General features: G+C 26.5%; 5 protein-coding genes across 5 annotated transcripts; 1 reads left to right on the plus strand and 4 right to left on the minus strand.

Moving 5' to 3' along the window:
- Positions 1–538: 538 nt before the first annotated feature.
- SR1 (serpentine receptor, putative) lies at positions 539–2,527 on the minus strand (the record flags this gene model as incomplete). Its single annotated transcript, XM_029005102.1, has 1 exon — positions 539–2,527. One exon carries the CDS (start codon positions 2,525–2,527, stop codon positions 539–541), a length of 1,989 nt encoding a protein of 662 aa, XP_028861725.1.
- Positions 2,528–4,152: 1,625 nt separating this feature from the next.
- Positions 4,153–6,818, plus strand: PmUG01_09040400 (conserved Plasmodium protein, unknown function; the record flags this gene model as incomplete). Its single annotated transcript, XM_029005103.1, has 6 exons — positions 4,153–4,379; positions 4,796–4,943; positions 5,180–5,311; positions 5,521–5,853; positions 6,235–6,366; positions 6,600–6,818. The coding sequence occupies 6 exons, from the start codon at positions 4,153–4,155 to the stop codon at positions 6,816–6,818; spliced, it is 1,191 nt and encodes a 396-aa protein (XP_028861726.1).
- Positions 6,819–7,019: 201 nt separating this feature from the next.
- Positions 7,020–8,507, minus strand: PmUG01_09040500 (conserved Plasmodium protein, unknown function; the record flags this gene model as incomplete). Its single annotated transcript, XM_029005104.1, has 1 exon — positions 7,020–8,507. One exon carries the CDS (start codon positions 8,505–8,507, stop codon positions 7,020–7,022), a length of 1,488 nt encoding a protein of 495 aa, XP_028861727.1.
- A 712-nt stretch (positions 8,508–9,219) lies between these two features.
- PmUG01_09040600 (conserved Plasmodium protein, unknown function) lies at positions 9,220–14,587 on the minus strand (the record flags this gene model as incomplete). The annotated part of the gene is made up of 2 exons (XM_029005105.1): positions 9,220–11,456; positions 11,635–14,587. 2 exons carry the CDS (start codon positions 14,585–14,587, stop codon positions 9,220–9,222), a joined length of 5,190 nt encoding a protein of 1,729 aa, XP_028861728.1.
- A 1,850-nt stretch (positions 14,588–16,437) lies between these two features.
- Positions 16,438–17,229, minus strand: PmUG01_09040700 (conserved Plasmodium protein, unknown function; the record flags this gene model as incomplete). Its single annotated transcript, XM_029005106.1, has 1 exon — positions 16,438–17,229. One exon carries the CDS (start codon positions 17,227–17,229, stop codon positions 16,438–16,440), a length of 792 nt encoding a protein of 263 aa, XP_028861729.1.
- Positions 17,230–19,858: the final 2,629 nt, after the last annotated feature.

Here is a 19,858-nt window from a genome sequence, read left to right on the forward strand (position 1 = left end):
AATAGGTCGACATAAAAGATATGTAATGGGACTAAAAAAAAAATAAATAAATATAATGATAAATAAACAGATAAATATGATGATAAATAAACAGATAAATATGATGATAAATAAACATATATATATGATGATAAATAAACATATATATATGATGATAAATAAACATATATATATGATGATAAATAAACATATATATATGATGATAAATATAATGATAAATAAACAGATAAATATAATAAGTATGTAAATAACTAAACAGGTAAACAAACAAACAAATAGATAAACAAACAGATAAACAAAATTATAAATAAATTTATATATTGATGAATAGATGGATAGATAGATAAATAAATAAAAGCATACATGAGGGATAAAGAAAAACAGTAAGAGTGTATATATACACATGTATATACATTTAAGTGTGCATAAACAGACAGATATATGGTTTATGTTGCGAAGGTGTATATTATGGCTGTATGTTATAACCGTAAATTATAAATGTAAATTGACAGGTATTCACCATTTAGTCCGTTTTTTCTCATTTCTTCTTTTTTGATTCCTTTGGCACTTTACCGCCTTGAGGAGGGCTTATACATATCTGTCCTTTTTTATACACACAGTACTGCACTAAAAAAATTAAAAAAATTATATCATCTCCGAACGCTTTAAACTTATGTATTGTTGGCATTCTTAACAGGAGAGAGAACAAATCATCCATAAGAGCATTTAAAAAAAGCATGAAAAAGTAGAATACTGGAATATGCTGAACTGTCTTAGTGCAATAATTTTTTATTATTTGTGGGCACATAAAAATAAAATTAAAAATATATGAATATATTCCTAAGGTGTGTATAATAAATGAATAAAAGGAATCATACAGGTTGTATAAAAAGTTATAAGTAAGAATTAGTATTATTGAACTGATCATAAAATTCTGTATTTTCATTTTGATTTTGTTTTCTAATACGTCTACATTTAAATTCTTGTTTTCTATCGAGGGTTTATTATTACCAATATATACATACGGATGGATTGGTAAGAAATGTATATCATATTTGCTTATTACTTTCCATATACACACAGCCATTTTTAGTACACAAAAGACCATAAGGATTTTGCAACTATTTTTATTTTTTAAATATAAGAAAATACAGAAGGTAAAAAATAATTTGTAATAAGTAGTATTTGGTAAAAAGGAATATAAATCATTTAATTTATTCCAACTTTCTATATTAAATAATAAAGCTATTATATTTAGTATTATATGAATTATACAAATTATATATATAAAGACACATAAATAAATATTTCCACATAAAAATATAGTCAAGCTATCCAAATCGTACGAGGTATAACTATATTTCTCTTTTAGGTGATTCATATTAAATATTATTATATTATACAAGTTAAAATAGGTGTAACTTATTGGTGCATATTCCACCGTAATTTCGTATACATGTTTATTATTTCTATAGGGATTGTTCCTTTTTCTATGGTTTCCATTTTTTACACGATTCCCATGTTTTCCTTTCCTTTCTTCTTCTTCTTCTTCCTCTTCCTCATCTTCTTCTTCATCATCATCTACTCCTCTTTCTTTTAAAAGTAATTCATATTCATCCTCAGGAGTCAAATGATTATTAAAATATGTTGGTAATAAATAAGTATTTGTTGACTTATCTACAAAAACGTTTGAAAAAAAGCCTAGTTTATTAATATTTATATCGTTAAATTCAATAACTGGGCCAAATCTAATCCTTTTAGGAATATACAAAGAATTACTCATTTTTACTTTCTTTACTACATTTTTCCCTCCCTCTATTTTGTTCTTTCTTTCCCTATCCTCTTCTTCCACTTCCTCTTCTTCCTCCTCTTCTTCCTCTTCTTCTTGTTCCTCATCTTCTCCTTCATCATCATCATACTCATCATCATCATACTCATCATCATCATACTCATCATCAAAAAAAATTTTCCATAAATATTTTTTTTTTTTTTTTCCTTGTTCTTTTATACCTTTTTTAGTTTTTGTTAAAAGATTTGTAACAAATCCATGTCTATATAATTCATCATTTACATAAGTAATTATGTGCATGTAAATATTTTTATTCATATTAATTAATCTTTTGGGAATAACAATATCAACTGATGGATATATATGCTCCGAAAAGAATATCCATTTCCATATTTGATTTATCTGTGACTCATCCCAGTTGTATCTTGCATTTTTCAGATAAAAAACTTTTATAAAATTTCTGTCATAATCGATATATTTTTCATCTATATATTTATTTAAATCAATATCTTCTACACATGATAAGTATATATGATAGTCTATTTTATCCTTCTTTGTTAATACATTTTTAAAAGGTTTATATATATTATTTCCGTATAAATTATTATTGTTACTCTGTTTTTTTGAATTTTTTATATCTCTTGTATGGTCATAGATAGGTGTTCTTATATTTTCATAAACATGATAAGAACAATACAGTATATAATAGCATATTATTCCTACTATAAATTTAATCATTTTTTAAAGCATTTTTTAAAATATTTTTTTTACTACGTTTTTTTTTTAAAAACGTTCTTTAAATGTTCTTCTTAAAACTTTTTTTTTTTTTTTTTCAAAATGGCATGTACAAAACTTTCACATATGTATAAGTAGTACGTATAACACGCATAATCCTATGTATGACCTATGTATATATATATGTATATTATGTGCATATGTATATAAATATATGTACATTTATATGAACGTTTATATGTATGTGTACACTTACATGTATACTTACGTGCGTATGTACGGATAATTTCGATAAAAGCTAATTTTTACAAGAACTGAACTTATGCAATGAAATACGATAAAAAATTTGTATAAAATTTATACAGCGTTGAAGAACAATACAAACTACAAAAAAAAAAATTACAACAATAAATAAATTTTTTATTAAAACAGCCAAGTTTAGCAAAATAAATCTTTTGGGAGAGTTTAAAGATTTGCAATTACAATTGTTTTGCACCTGTGTATAAACTGCGTACGCATGGATATATGCGAGTATAAGTGTAAATGGGTATATACGTAAATGTGTACGAATGTAATATAAATACATAAATGTGAATGTGTACAAATGTAAAAAAATATATATGTGAAAGTATACATGTGCAAATACGTACATATGTAAATATAAATATATATATATATATATATATATATATATATATATAAGTGAATGCGTACAAATTTAAACATATACATGAGAGTGTACATCTGCAAATGTGTACAAATGTATACGTGCGTAAGTGTATATATATGTACTTATGTAAACACTTTTATATCAGATTGATATAAACAAATATGTAAATTTCCATGAATTCATTGAGTTCATTTTTCTACTATAAGACACTATGCGTCTGTTTATTGTATTACATTTCAATTACAGTTCAATGATTAATTTTTTTTTTTTTTTTTTTTCCTAAAATAAAGGACTTCGAATTTTCAACTTCCAACTTTCAAAGTGTTTTTAAATTTGTTACTTAAAAATTAGCGTAATTAAAAATTATCGATTGTTTGTGATTGTATTTCTTTATTATTTAGAGTTTTTTTTTTTTTTCTTTTTTTATTTCACTCGTATATCAAATGTTTTTTCCGCTTTTAATTTTTTTCCTTTTTCCGTTATTAGTTTTTATCCTTTTTCAGATATTAAATTTAATATTTTTTTTTCAGTTTTATTTTATGTTTTTTATTTTTTGCTTTGTTATTTTCTTCACCTTTTTGCTTCATTTTTTTTGCATTTTTGCTACGCTATTTTTTTTTGGCCCTTCTGTTTTAATTAATTTTTTTTCTATTTATTTATTTTATAATTTTATTCCTTTTTCAATTTTTACTTTATATTCCCCTGCGGTTTTTCATCTTTTTCTCACACATCAGCTTATTAAATAAAAAATAAAAAAAAAGTACTGATAAGTTTCGTTCTATATGTATATATATGTGTATATATATATACACAATTACATACACCAGCACATAATTAAGAGTATACAAATACATCAATATATTATATGATCATAATTGCTCGCCATTTTTAACTCTGCGTTTGAAGGATTTTTGCACGTCTTAGGTATTACTTCTTTATTTCTTTTAGTAAAGGAAATATGGAGCTTGACATAAATAATAAAAGGATATCCGAAAAAGAAAATAAACTAGAAATTAATAACATAAATAGAATTATATTAGATATTCTATGTTCAGAAGCGATAAGAAAAATAAAATTTATTCTGCATGTATTAAAGGAACTCCTGAAAAAGAAAACGAACATTTTACATGTTTATTTAACCAATGATATCGATCACTTGTCTACCGAAAATGAGAAGAAGCAAATGTAAACTTTTATCACTCCTTATTTTATGTATGCATATGCACGTACACCTGATTTTACGTCATGTGCATCGTACATGATATATGTATATGTACACATATGCGTGAATATGTATGTATGTATATATGTATGTATATATGTATATATGTATATATGTATGTATGTATATATGTATGTATGTATATATGTATGTATGTATATATGTATGTATGTATATATGTATGTATGTATACTGGCACGCACGCATGACTAAATTATGCTGCTGTCAATATGTAAAAAAAAAAAAAAAATTAAAAAAAACAGAATAAAATAAATGCGTCGATAAATTGATAAATTGATAGATAGATAGATAAATGAATAGACAAATGAATAGACAAATGAATAGACAAATGAACTGATAAACGAAACGCCGTTTTCAGATTTAACTCGTTGCAAGATCAAATCGAATTATGCGAAAACGACAGTGACTACAATGAAATGAAAAAAAAAATTGAAAAGTATATTGATTCCTTGAGTGAGACAAATGAAATATTATGTCAAAATTCACCAACTGATAGAAACATAAAAGTTATATAAAAAGAGAAAAAAAAAGAAAACTTCCTTTTAGTTCTTAGCACTTTTGTTTTGCCATTGTCCAAATTTTTTTGTCCGTCCTTTTTATTAACATAGCTATCAATATGCAAACTTGTCATTAATACAGTCAAGAATTCAACGAAATAAGTTTGAGCCACTTATTTTTATTTTATATTGTTTTACCTTATCTTATTTTATCTTATTTTTCTGATCTACTTTTTCTTAAATAGGAAAATAGGAATAAAATAATTGAAGATGGCTCTTTATTGTTAAACATATTTAGAAAAATGAAAAAATTAAATTTCGCCTCTGTCCTAAATGAGTTAAATAATTTCAAGGCCGAAGAGAGCTTGCTTCTGAACGTAATGACCAAAATGAACATATTCGCGAATGCGTGTAAGCGAATATATATATATATATATATGTGTGTGTGTGAGCATGCATCTATATGTACGCGTACCCCCTGTGGAGGAACAAATTACTATTGGGTATTTGCATTGTTTTCACTTTTTATTTTTATTTTATTTTTTTTATTTAACCATTGCCCGTTTTCCATTTTGCTGCTTTGTAGTTGAACCAGAATGTTTATCACAAAAAACAAATAATCAACATTTTAAAAGAACAAATAAAAGAGCAAATAGAAAATACGAAAAGTAAAATGAAGTATATCCAGGGGCAAATAGAGAAAATTGAAAAAAGAAAAAAAATATTTTTTGTAAAATTTATGCTTTATTATATATATAAAGAAGAATATGTCCATGCAAAAATGGCAAATTACAACATGAACATAAATTTTAAATATGATTCAACTAAAAAATCAAAAGAAGACATGGAAGAACAATTGAAAGTGTACGATAACATTAACGATTATATTAAGATGTTTCTAAACAAAAGGAATGATAATGTTAGTTCACATGCACATGTTCATAAAAAGTTATATAATTGTTATTATGTCATTATGTTATTACGTTTTAAACAATAAAATAAATTTATATCGAAACACTAGAGCCACAATGCTATTGCGTAACATAAAAAGGCACTTCCTATATAAACCATATATCATTACATAATAAAGAATATATTATGAAAAATAATTTTTTAACTGTAAAAGAAAACATGCTAGGGATAATTTCTATGCCGTTTTTAAGTTGTATAAGTATTATTTGAGTGTTCAACCGAGTATGCATGAGTAAATATATTTATATATGTATGTATGTACAAACATACACACGCACAGAACAGATAGTACTATTTCGTGCTTTCCTTTTTCCCTTTTTTTTCAAAGTTGCAAAATATTCATGACGAGTTAGTTGAGTACTATGAGAAGGAAAGATTTGAGAAGAACAAGCAGCTGGAGGAAACCAAAAATGAAATTAATAATTCTATTAAAAGCATCGAAATGAAGAGGAATAAAATAGTAATGTGAAAATTATGTCTACCTATGTAGCAGAAGATATATGCGTGTATACATATATACTTGTGTATAGATGTATGTGTTTGTCTATATATGCACACCTACTTCTCACAAGGAGCCTGCCATGCTGTTCGGTTGTCACAGCATGGATAAAAAAAAAAAAAAAAAAAAAAAAAATTATTGGTCTACATTAAACGATGTAAAAATTCATTCGCAAAATTGTATTTTCACTTCAGGTTAAATATGAAGAAGTAAATAAATTAAGAGAGGAAGAAGAAAAGGAGAAAATGAGAAAAGAAATTGACGAAAGGGAATTCTTAAAAGAATACAATAAGTCCATTTTATTTTTGCAAGATATAGGAAGAAATAAAATAAAAGATTACGATGAGAAAAGGAAAAAAAACTTAAAGAAATTGGCAGCAAAAAAAAAAAAAAAAAAAAAAAATTGGCCATAAAAAGGAAACATATTTTTTTTAATTCTCACTGTATATATTTTTTATTTTTTTTTCAGTCCATTTTGGATTAGTTCACATGGGATAATTTTAAAGCGATTTTTCGTAAGTGTGCATGTGAATATGTGTAAATGTATGTTTTTATATACAAACTAACTCGCACAATTGCATGGCCACTGACGGAGAAGGAGCAAATTAAACGCGTCAAGATATTAAGTATGCGTAATTGAAATTTACTGATATAATATTCATATACATTTTTTTGTATGTATCAGATTTAGGAATAATATCAAACATGCACAAATTATTTTTTGTTCTTTTTTTTTTTTTTTTTTTTTTTGTTTTTTCGGTTTGTTCCAAAGAATTATTTGTGTCTCCCTTTAACGGTTTGTTATCTGCACAAGTGAGATGAGTATAGGGATTATTGGCAAATATGGTGGATTCATTTCTCAAAATGTGTTTATTATATGTACCATTTTCAGCATTTGAAGAGTTAATTTTCTCTTTCGAAAAATTACAAAATCGACTATCTACCAAAAAATTATCGAATTTTACGTCTTCACAATTTATTTTATTACTTACAGCAGCAGTAGCAATAGCAACACTGTTGTTGTATTCCCTTTTTTCGTTCATTCCAAGTTTTTCTTCTTCTTTAAAAAAGGATTTTTTTTCCTTTTTCAATTTTTTTTCAATTTTTTTTGTTAAAATGTTTTTAGTATAGCTTCTTTTTCTTCCACCATTTATTTTTTCATTCTTGTTCAAAAAATCCTCAAAATGGTATACGGAGTTGTTACTTTTCAATTCTTCATTTGCAATAAGGGTATACCCCCCTTTCTCGTTATCTTTTATGTTTCCCGAGGCATGTTTTATATGGTATTTATCCCATTCGTTGTTAGTGTGCTTGTACAATTTGTAATTTGTAGTGGAAAGATCAAATCTGTTTAAGTAGTCAAAAAAATTAATAAAAAAAGAATAATGAAAAGAAAGATTTAAAATATTTTTGTAAAATATAGTATCACATATTTCCCTTTCCATTTGTGAATTTAGCATATTCTTTTTGTTAGTAGTATAGGAAGGGGGCTCCTCTTTTGTATTATTCAAACTCGTCTTTGTAATTTCCTGACCATTATCAATACAGTTTGCAGATAAGAAAAAGGTGTCTATAAATATATTAATTTTCTTTTCATCTTTGACAAAAAAAAAAGCTAGATTGATAACTATTAAATCATATTTTTTATATTCATTTAATTTATATAAAATTTTTATCAAACACATATCTTTGTCGATATATTTGATGTGTATATCTTTTAATATCTCTTTTAATTCTTCTGTAGTTACCCTGTTGTTCATTTTTAAATTAAAATAATTTATATCCTCATTAATACCCTTTTTATAATCTTTTACTTTTTTAATTACCCAATTATATTTACCATTTAATGAAGTTCTACTATCTTTTTTTTCTACCATTGATGAAGCTAAAAAATTGATTATAAAATGGTAATCAGGTGGAAAGGCCTCTGTTAACATTCTGTTTGTTAAGTACAATGCTTTTGTTACTGTCTTGCTTTTCCTTTTCTTTTCCTTACTCTTTATTTCCTTTTTTTTCCCTTTTAACATTTTGATCACTATGTCTAGGACGATAAAAGTGTTTATCCTAGGAAGTGCGCTACTCTCAAATAAGAAGCAATCCATATTTTATCATTAGTTTGGTCCACTGATCCGTGAAGTGAAAAGGTGAAGCGGTCAAGAGACAAAAAGGTGCACAGGATAAAAGACGATAAAAGTTGAATTAGAACAAATGAACAGAAAAAGGAACCTTACATTTTCTCATAGTACCTCATCATGAACGAACAAAAAAGGAAATTTAACAATTTTGAAAATTGCGTGAAATGAATAATCCAGGCACTGCTGAGTATCTACAGTTGTACATACAGATAAAACTTGTGAAAAGGCGAATATATATATATATATTTTAAGTAACTTAAAAAACTACGCAAAAATATACATGCTTCAAAAAAGTCAATAATGTCAATGATTTCAATGATGCCACGTAAGGTGCAGAGTGTTCACTATTCAAATAAAAAAAAAAAAAAAAAAAAATTAAAAAAATAAACTATATGGGGTGGGGGAGCCTCGGCATAATATGTTTATAAGTATATATACATATAGGAACGTTAATATGTGCGTGTGCACATGTGACAAAATATATCTGGCACGACGAAACTGCAGTTCCTTTTCCCCGCGAAGTTGATGGAAGAAAACACATATTATATTCAAGCAGAAAGAAATAAAAAAAATATTTTTCACTTTAATCTTTTGTTCAAACTTTTGTTCAATCTTTTGCTTTACCCTTACTTCACTATTGCTTCACTCGTTCTTCCCATTTTCTTCCTTTTTTTTTTTTTTACATTTTCCCCTTAAAATAAAAGTTAAAAAAATATGCGTATATCAATTCCCCACCTATGTCAGGGGAACACGTTGACGCATAATATTCCGGTTTGTTGATGAAAAAAAGTTCATCTATAGGTATTTTTTTTATTTGTTTTTTATTTAATATTTTAATTATAAATAAAGGAAGAATGTCATTATAATTTTCTTCATTTATGCTATTTATATTTGTATTCCTAAAAAAGTTTTTGAAAATATAATAAAACCTTATAACATGGTAGAGGTATTTCATACCTTCATTCGAGTCAAGTAAAAAACCATGGTTTCTTATAAATTTAATATATTTAAAAAACATTGATATGGTGTTGTTACATACAAAAATGCATTTTTTTGCGTCAATTGAAAAATATGTTATGTGTCGTGGGTCTGTATTTGTTTCACTACTACCACTACTTCCGTAATCTGTATTATCATTACTTTCATTATCTGCATTACAATTGACAGTAATCTTTTTCCCTCCTTGAATAGTGCACGTACTGAAGAGGATATTACCGGCATGTTCGTCCGTACCTTCCGTAAGATCCACGTTCCTCCGTGCGAAAGTAGCTGCTTCATTGTGCTGAGAAGATGTGGATCCATATTCGTCCATTTCGAGCTGTGGAAAGCCATCGTACGAGCTTCTTACCCGTTTTAGTTCCTTCATCGCCTGGCTTCTCCTCATCGTAGATAAAAAGGATAGAATAATAATGTAAAAGCTCATGCAGGGTAAAGAGATACATAAATCCTTGCTGCTCGACCAACTGATCAACGATGATAAAGAACATTCACTTATACTACTAACAAACATATTTAGATAGGAGAAATAAATTTTTGAAATATCATAAACAAATTGATGTAGTGACTCTAAATCGTGAGTACGCAAAGGCAAATAATTATTATTCATTATTATTATAAATATGTTTTTATTAAAATGAAAAAAAAGACTCATAAAAATGGAGGTATCAAAGTAGCTAATAAAAAATTTTTGCACAATTGATAAATGCTCATTTTTAAAAAATAAAGTAGAGTATATATTATTCATAAAGTATATAATATTTCTAAAATTATATAAAAAATATGCGTTTGTATATATACTTAATAATTTTTTAATAGTCTGATGCCTGTGATCTATTTCTAACACATTTTTAGTAAAATAATTTATTTGTAAGCACGTTATTAAAAATTTCCAAATGCACATAAATAAATATAAATGATAAGAATTACTGTATGTGTCCAGTTGGCATAAACTACTATTTTTTTTTTGCACATCTTTTTCTTTTTCTTTTTCTTCCTCTACCTCTGCCTCTTCCTCTTCCTCCCTTTTTTGCGTCATATAAAAAGTATTTAATATATGCATGAGTTGACATAACAAAACATTAATCAACCTTTTATCATAATAAAACAAATTACTACATGAACCAGCAATTAATGCAATGTACTTGAGGCTTATCTTAAGTTTTTCGTCGTTCTTCCTTAAGTAGCTATCATTACTGCCTTTAGAACAACAGCCGTCTATGTATGCACTTAATTTTTTAATATCGCTATTAACAATACTCACCTTTTTTTCCCTATTAAAAAGGTTCAAGTTGTTTTTAAATCTGTATATCCACTTAGTAATTGCTCCACTCCAGCGAGTTTCCCTCTCGACGCCAACGTTACGTAAGCCTTCTTCATATGGACCTTCCTTATGTATGTCTTCCTTATGTATACCTTCCTTATATATACCGTCTTTATGTGTTCCTTCCTTATACGATCCTTCCTCACGTATGTCTTTTTCATGTGTACTTTTTCTCCTGTCCTTTTGTATCCCCATGTTTGCACTTTTTCCCCCCATGTACTCCAACCGTGTAATCCTATTGCTTGCCTCAATAAAATTACTATACTTATGCACTGCTTTCATCTTTCTGTTAATACAAAATCTATAATTAACAAACAAAGAATCATCAAAATGAATTTCACAGTTATCTACTATCATATCTAGGGATACATGTTCGACCCCTATAGTACTACCCTCATATGCTTTATTTATACAGCTAAGTATAATGCTAGATTTATTTCCAAAAATATGTTTATATCTCGACATGCATATATGTCTTAATTTATTTATTTTTTTATATTTCATCAATCGATAATCTTTCCGATGCCTTAACTTTATATTCTCAGAGTATCTGTGATGGAAAACATGGTCTCTGTACTTCTCACTTTTATACATACCTGAGAAGTGGAAAAGGGGCAAACATAAATATATGCGAACATATATAGCAGCATAAAAGAATACATATGTAAACGCATACTTAAACGAAAAAGAGCCCATAAACCTAAACGTATACAAATGAGTGCAGCCAAGTAAGTGTGGCCCAAGTGAGCGGGCAAAATTTCAAAAAGTGCTTACTGTTAAAATTCCTATGAAAGAGTTTACGATTTTGAAGGCGAACCAAGGCTGGATGGATATTACCAAAGAACTTCGTAACAACACAGTTTTTTTGTTTTTTCTTCATAGGTTGTTCTGACTTCCCGTGAATATAAATTTTATTTACCTTTTTTTCATCCCCTGTTTTGCTTTGCCTATAATTTTCTACGTTCAAGTATTTAAGGGTGCAGGAATTTTCTATTGTCCCTTCTATATTCGCATCTAAGTCGTTTTCGTTTTCGTTTTCTTTTTTGTTTTCCTTTTCCTTTTCCTTTTCCTTTTCCTTTTCTTTTTCTTTTTTTTTTTTTTCTTTAAAATTTTTAAAATTAATCCTGTCCTTTTTACTATAAACGAAGCGCATACAGGATTTCTTCCCCCCCTTTGTATTTATAGCGGGTATATTATCACCACTTTCGTTGTTCATTTTTGTGCGTGTGCTATTATTTACATGAGTGCTGTAATTTATTACTCTCTTATCACAATAAGTGTCACTCTTGCCTTTATCTGCTTCAATATTTTGCCCTTCCTCTCTTTCTTCTTTTTGTAGAATTAAATCATTACCTCCTCCTGCATCTACCAGACTAGGATTTCTGCATTCTAAATAGATATTATGATTATTCTTAATTTTAGTAATAGTATCATACATCCCTATGAATTTACATTTTTGCTTATGAAGAGATAATTTTTTTTTTGTACTATGTTTGAAAAAGGTCTTTTCCTTGCATAATAAATAAGCTTGTATTTTTCCTGACAAAACACTTAACACATGAATACTACGAAACCCACAAGCTCCTAAATAAACAAATAAGTTTATGAACATCTCAGTATATTCTGAGTCGTATAATATATGATTTTCTTGATTATACTCAACATCTATTTGTTTTTCAATTATATTCGAATAATCTATTTTCATTTTTGTTTCTTCAATATTTAAATGTAAAGGTAAATGTGATAATTCATTTAATTCATTTTTTTTTTTTTTTTCATGTTGTTTCTTATATTGTAAATATATGGAACCATTTTCATCATTTTTTATATTTGTATATTTATATTGCTCTTCAAATGTATCATTGAATTTGTTACTTTTGTGGTATATAAATGTATTATTGTCATGATTACTTACGTGGTTATGTTTATAAACGCTTTCGTAAACATAAACACAATCGTTATGCTTTCCTTTTTCATTTGTTGCATTGATGTAATTTTTTTTCACATTACCTAAAATTTCACCTGAACAGGTCAGGTCAAAATTAATATCTAAACTTCTCTTTGAAGGAGAATTACCATCTCCATTTTTTAAATAAAAAAGTTTTTTGTCAGGTTCTACTTTCGATGACTGTTTATTGTTACTGGCACAATTGGAGGTACGTTGGAAACTTGATATTTCTTCGTCCTTCGGGTTGACTTGTCCCTCACAGCCACTACCAACGCAGCTACCACCACAGTTACTACTGCTGCTAACACTGCCGCTTTCTTTGCAGCCACCACTGCTATGGCCCTCCCTGAGTTCATTCCCACCTCTGGAACATACAAACTTTTTGAAGAGGAAGTAGAAAAAGTCCTCACAAAAGTAGTCAAAATGGGTAAACATTTTTAAAATGTACAAAATATTGCCATAGTTGTAATTATAAAAATTATTTGTTATGATATGTAGTAATTTTTTTAGTATAATAGTGTCTTTATAATTTTCTCTTTTTTTAATCCTTAATATTGCAATTACTGCTTTTACTGATAATTCTATGTGCCATTTTTCAATAACACTTTTTATAAAAATAAAAAAAGTATGATCTAAATATATGTTATTACATAACAGAATATTTAGGTACATGATAAAATCATATTGTTCCATTACTCCTAAGTGTCTTTCTATATTTTTATGAAGAATATTTAATGGGTTCAAATGATATTTATCATTTTCTGCATTTACTATAATTTTCAATAATAAAAAAGTATGCTTTAAGGTTAAATGACCAGCGTAATAACAACACATGTACAGTAAATTATCATATATGTTATTCTTTATATTCGCTTTGTTTAAAAAATATAACACATATATTACATATTTAACGTCTTTATGATATAGATTTGATTCTTCTTCAACCATATTGAGAAAAAAAAAAAAAGAATTATTTTTTATTTCTTTATCATAAAAAGTAAATAGCTTAAGATATTCCTCTAAAAATTTTGCAGTAGGTATATAATTTAAGATACTGCAAAAATGTAAGTAGTATGATATATTCTTTTTAGTGCTTTTATTTAATCTACAGATCCAATAAAAATATTCACTTGTACATTGTAAAAACAGTAAATTCTTATACTTCTTCTTTGAAAAAACTTTTAACACAAATAATATTTCATTATCATAAAAATTAGTTATGTTATTAATTATATGCTTAGTTATAAACCTATATTTACATATGTCATCATCTAATTGTAAATGTTTTATATATCGTAGTATATACAATTTATTATTATATATATCATCTTCCAAATTTTCTTCTCCCAATTTTGTGCTCTTTTTTATTACCCTCTTTGGGTCTTCTCTTATTTGTGCATTCTTAACTATACAGTTCTTGTGCTTTAGCTTATTCCATTTTTCATTACCTGTCTCACTTTTCCTTCTCTCATTGCTTAATTTCGCTCTGTCATACTTTTCCTCTTCGTTCTCTTCTTTTTGCGTATTCCTTTGTTCTAGTATAATCAGTTGTTTCTTTTCCCCTTCCTCTAATTGTAGTTCTTTTTTTTTTTTTGCTATTAAATCGAATATGCTACTGCAGTAGTTATTGGAAATAATAAAATGCGGAGTCCTCCTCTTTGCACTTAACACCTTGAAAACATTAGTTACCACAGAATTGGCTACTGCTGAATACGCTACTGCATAATTTGCCGATACTACATTCGCTACTGCAGTATATGCTATTGCTAAGCGAGTCATAATTCATTTGCTAATGTTGTTAAGAAGACACAAAACCCTTTTTTTCTATTTTTACTTTCTTTTGGATGAAGCTAAAAGTTAGGGAAAAACTTTACAACCTAGTTCCATTTGTTTTATTCTTTCTTAATGCTAACTCATTTTTTCAACCCTTTTTATGGGGGTATTGTTTATTTACTTCACACTTATCTGAGGAATCAAAAGCTGAAAAAGCAATCAAATACATACGTGTGTAGGTTCACATGAATAAATACGTATGTACATATATACGTGCATATATCTACGTGCGTATTTTAGTTAGCCCCTTTTCATAGCATAAGCAAAATGGAGCTATTACTTTACGGATGGTTTAATCTAATTAGAAACCTCCCCAAAATGCATATTTAACAATTTTTCAATAATTTCAAAAATTTTAATGGGAAAATAAAATGAGTTTATCCAATTTGATGTATAAAAGAAGGATGAATAGAAAAAGGAAGAACATCATTGCTTATGTATTCATATATATATACATACATGTATACATATATATATATATATATATATATATATATATATATATATGTATGTGAACTCTTTTTGTGCGTGCTTCGCTCACAATTTTTTTTTTTCTTTTTTTTGTTTATTTATTTTTTCATATTTCTGCCAAAATGCTTCTACAGTAAATGCTTCAAACCCCTGTTAAGCGCAAATTGTGTTTAACTTTTTTGAAAAAAGAAGAAGAAATATTTGTAAGTACCTTAGAACAAGAGGTAACAGACGCAGTCACTCTTGGTGCTGCCTCTACGAAGTGCGATGTTTCTTATATTTATTTTATTTTCCTAGAAGAACAAGTACATGTATGAATTAACTTACATGTGTAGTAAATGCGTACAAACACAGATATATATACGTAAATATGCCTATATATATACATACAAGAATACCTTTATAGATGTTTATGTATATTTATTTTTGTAGGCTTAACGTTTTTAGCTAGCTCCATTTTCTAGCAGTCCCTTTTGTATACCATATAATATAATGGATAATATTTTACATTTTCAAAAATTCAGGGGAAATTGAAGAATCGTACGTTCTACTGTTACAAAACAGCAGAGGAAAAAAAAAAAAAAAATAATAAAAAAAAAAAAAAAAAAAAAAAAAGGATCTTAATTAAAAAATTGAACAACCATTATCACATATATAATAAATCAAATGAAAATGAAAATTTCCTACAATTTACTTTTTTTTTTTTTACAATTATTCAAACAGTAAAATAAAATAAACCAAGTGAAATAATTGTTATACTGATTATGAAGAGAACTTATATATATTAATTTCGTATTACAATTGGATGTGATATGAGGTAATAGAATGTATAGTGAAAAAACAGCACTAACAATATGACATGAACACAATTGAACTGAAAAATAAGAATAAATATGTAGTGATAAAATGCTTCATTAAAGTCAAAAGATGATTAACAACAATGACAAAAACAAAAAAAAGAGAGAAAAAAAAAAAATTAAATAAGACGCTTTAACGAAACGTATATTCTCCAAAATATCTATCCATATGTGTAATTCTTATTTTCCTTTTTAGTATTAAAAAAAAAAAAAAAAATGCAACAAGTTAATACGCGTAGGGGCGTTAAAAATTAAAAAAAATAAAAATGAGGAGTACCGTGAAATGATGAAGGAGATTCCACGTGCATCCATACATATACGTACATATATATATATATATATATATATACACGTCTATGCATGGGTGCTTGTTCCTGGGCACATATGTATGTATACATTTACGAATGTCTATTTAATGCATAGGCCGATTACGCTAACATTATATGGGTACAGAAAATCATGTCCATTTTAACAGCAGGGGAAAAATTTTTTTGGCTTAATTCTTCTTTTATTCGCAGCTGGTAATTTTCTAATACTACAAGTGTGTTCTATTTTTGGTGAAGGAGCATTCATAGTTTGCTTTTGATTCAAATGTTGCATGTACATTTGAGGATTATTCATATTTTCAAATATGGGCATAGAGTATGGTAGACTGTTATAGTTGTTTTTTGTATTATTATTACTGTTATTATGCATCGCTGTGTTAAAATTTCCGTTTGGAATTTTAAAATTATTTGTATATAACATGGCATCTGAATCTATAGTTGGTAAACTGTTCACATATTCAGCAGAAAAATTTTCTCCCATATTTGGATTCATATACATAACATCATTATTGTTATATTCTTCTAAATTAATAGGAATATGATTAGCTTGAATGGTATTTTGTGTATTGTTATAATTCATTAAATTTCTATAACTGTCAAATCCTGTAGTATCTAAATTTGTTTTCATTCCTTGCATACTTATAGAATCATTCGGGTCAGCATGTATTACGCTATTCATTGGCATTGTATTGTTATAACTATTTAAAGTTTGGTCTAAATTAAATTTTGACATCATATCGACCGGATAGTTTTCTCTATTAATAATAAAATCATTATTATAAGCATTCGTTAATACTGCTCCTCCATTCATTAAGTAGTTTGTGTTCTTGCTAGTGTGTGCTAAATCGGCTGTATTCATATCATACTTTGGCTCTTCTATAAGTCGGGATGAATTCAAAGCACTTCTCATGCCATACGCCCCGTCTATATTCATTGTAGTTGATTCGCAGAAAAAGAAATTAAAAAAGGAAAAGGGAAAGAAGAAAAATTTTATTCTAATGAATTCAAAAGGCTATAAAATATTTTTCTGTTTTATAATGTTAAAAAAAGGACAAGAAATGACACAAATTGACAAAAAATGGATGTTCTTTCGTACAATTTTTAAGTGAATAAATTGTTTTGTTGAAAATAGAGCCAGTGGATAACTTTCGCAAAAATAAAATTATAATAGCGGAAAAAAAAAAAAAAAAAAAAAAAAAGAAAAAGAAAAAGAAATAGAAATAGAATATCTATATATACATTCATATACACACTTATATATATTTATAGATATGTACAAGTGTAGCAAAACAGAGCTGCAACAAACAAAAAAAACAAAAAAAAAAAATATTGTAGAATACAAAGTCAGCTTATGATTTCAAATACAAATATACATCAACAGTGTAAAATTCGTAATTGTGGAAATAATTAAACGGATACGGAAAAATAAAATATATTGTAGAGGCCTTGTTTCCTTTCTTTAAATAAAAAAATGACGTAAGTACAATGTACGTAGCTTATTCCAAAAAAAAAAAAAAAAAAAAAAAAAAATGCATATATATATGTATAATACTTAAGCATATATACACACATATGTAAGACAGCTTTACTTGACAAAATGAAAATGGTAAAGTCATACAACAAATTTGCTTAGGAAAAAAAATTATACATTTTCTACTATTTATATATATATCTAAAAATATGAATAATGAGGTCTTATGCATAGCTAACGATACTAAAAAAAAAAATTGTAAATAAAATGTTTATATAACTTTGGCTTACATATATTTTAAGAAATTGAATTTTTTTTATTATTTCTATAAACATATGAACAAATATATGTATGTATTTATGTTTATATGTGTATATTTATAATGTATAATAATAAAACGTGTGATTGTCTCTAAACATATTGCACACATAACACCACTTTTAAAAAAGCTAAGTTAAATGTAGTACTCACAAGGAACATATGTACATATAATTTATGAACAAGCAAGAAATATTTATAGTTCATAGAAAATAAGAAAAAAAAAAAAAAGAAAAATAGCAGCACTCACAAGTACATAGTTTTGAAAACGTGCCTTTTTCTTTTCTTTTTTTTTTATGCATATATATATATATATATATGGTCATATTTAACAACACAATAATACTTGTGTTGTATTTTTTACTACTTAGTTATTCTTTAAAAAAATGTGCGTAATCGTGCAGCACATGCACATAAGTGTATGTATATTTATACTTAGAATGTGTGCGTATACTAATTTTAGATCTTCTTATATCTAATTGCAATTTCTGACTATGTAAGCTTTACCTGCTAGCTTAACGTAGGAACATAGTATTATTAAGACTTAAATTTATAAGAAATTCTGAACTTTTTTTTTTTTTTTTTTTTTTTTTTGCAAATGTAAAAGCCATATGTATTAAACAACTTTTCTTTGAAAATTTTGGAAACTAATTCTGAATGGTATATTTATATAATAATATCGTTTTATTGGTCTACAATTTTAGAGGGATATACAAGGGCTTGAAATTTTAATAATAATTTTTCTTAATTTGAAAATACATTTAATTTTTTCGGTTCTTATTTAATATGATTTTTAAGGATGTGTCGTAGCTACACATTATTATAATTTCGTTTTATAAAAAATTATGTATCGTGTAAAAAAAAAAAAAAAACAAGAAAAACAAAAAAAGCAAGAAATAAAGGAAAAAAAGGAAAAAAAAGGAAAAAATGAAAAATGTGAAAAACAATCGTTTCAAGGTTCTGATAGCGTCGGAAATATGTGCAAATGCAAAAGAAGCTTTGAAATTCAAGAGAAAAACACGTTTAAAGAAACTGCTTTAGCAATGACGATGCCAAGTGTATTACTTTAAGTTGGACATTTTAAAATTTAAATATAAAATAAAAATATTATTTTATAAATCAGTGCCAAAAAAAGTATACAAATAAATTTTTCTTAAAATTCAACTTCAAATTTTTTTAAAATATATTTTAAAGCATTAGACACGCTTTCTATGATTTTATAGGTGTACTCGTATGTAAGATATTTTAAAATGGAGAAAGAAAACAATTTGCACTTTCTCATATTCCTATTATTATCTTTTTTTTTTTTCTCTTTTAATTTGATGGATATACCTTGTAAATTTATAGCATAAAGATAACTTTAGTATGATATTGTTTTCTTATTGTAAAAAGCTAAAATATTTTAAGGTTTATTTCAGCATAAATATATACATTATTATCTCTAAACTAATTTTTATATGATAATTCATTAAAAATATATTTTAATAAATCGTAAAAAATGGGATAATGTATAAGGGAATATAATAAAAAAAATAATATATGTTAATTTTACAATCTATATGCAAATGTACAGAAGCGTTTAGTAGGGAATTTTTCCTTTTTACATCATGAAAATGTTCATTTTTTTTTTTTTTTTTTTTTTTTTCTCCTAATTATTAAGAAATTATAATATGTAAATAAGTAGATTACGTTAATTTCAGCACGTCTATTTTGTGGGAAAATTTTTAAACGTATCCTCTTCTTGTTTTCTCCTTATGCATATGTGTATACATAT

Source organism: Plasmodium malariae (assembly GCF_900090045.1).
Source record: "Plasmodium malariae genome assembly, chromosome: 9".
NCBI classification, from domain to species: domain Eukaryota; phylum Apicomplexa; class Aconoidasida; order Haemosporida; family Plasmodiidae; genus Plasmodium; species Plasmodium malariae.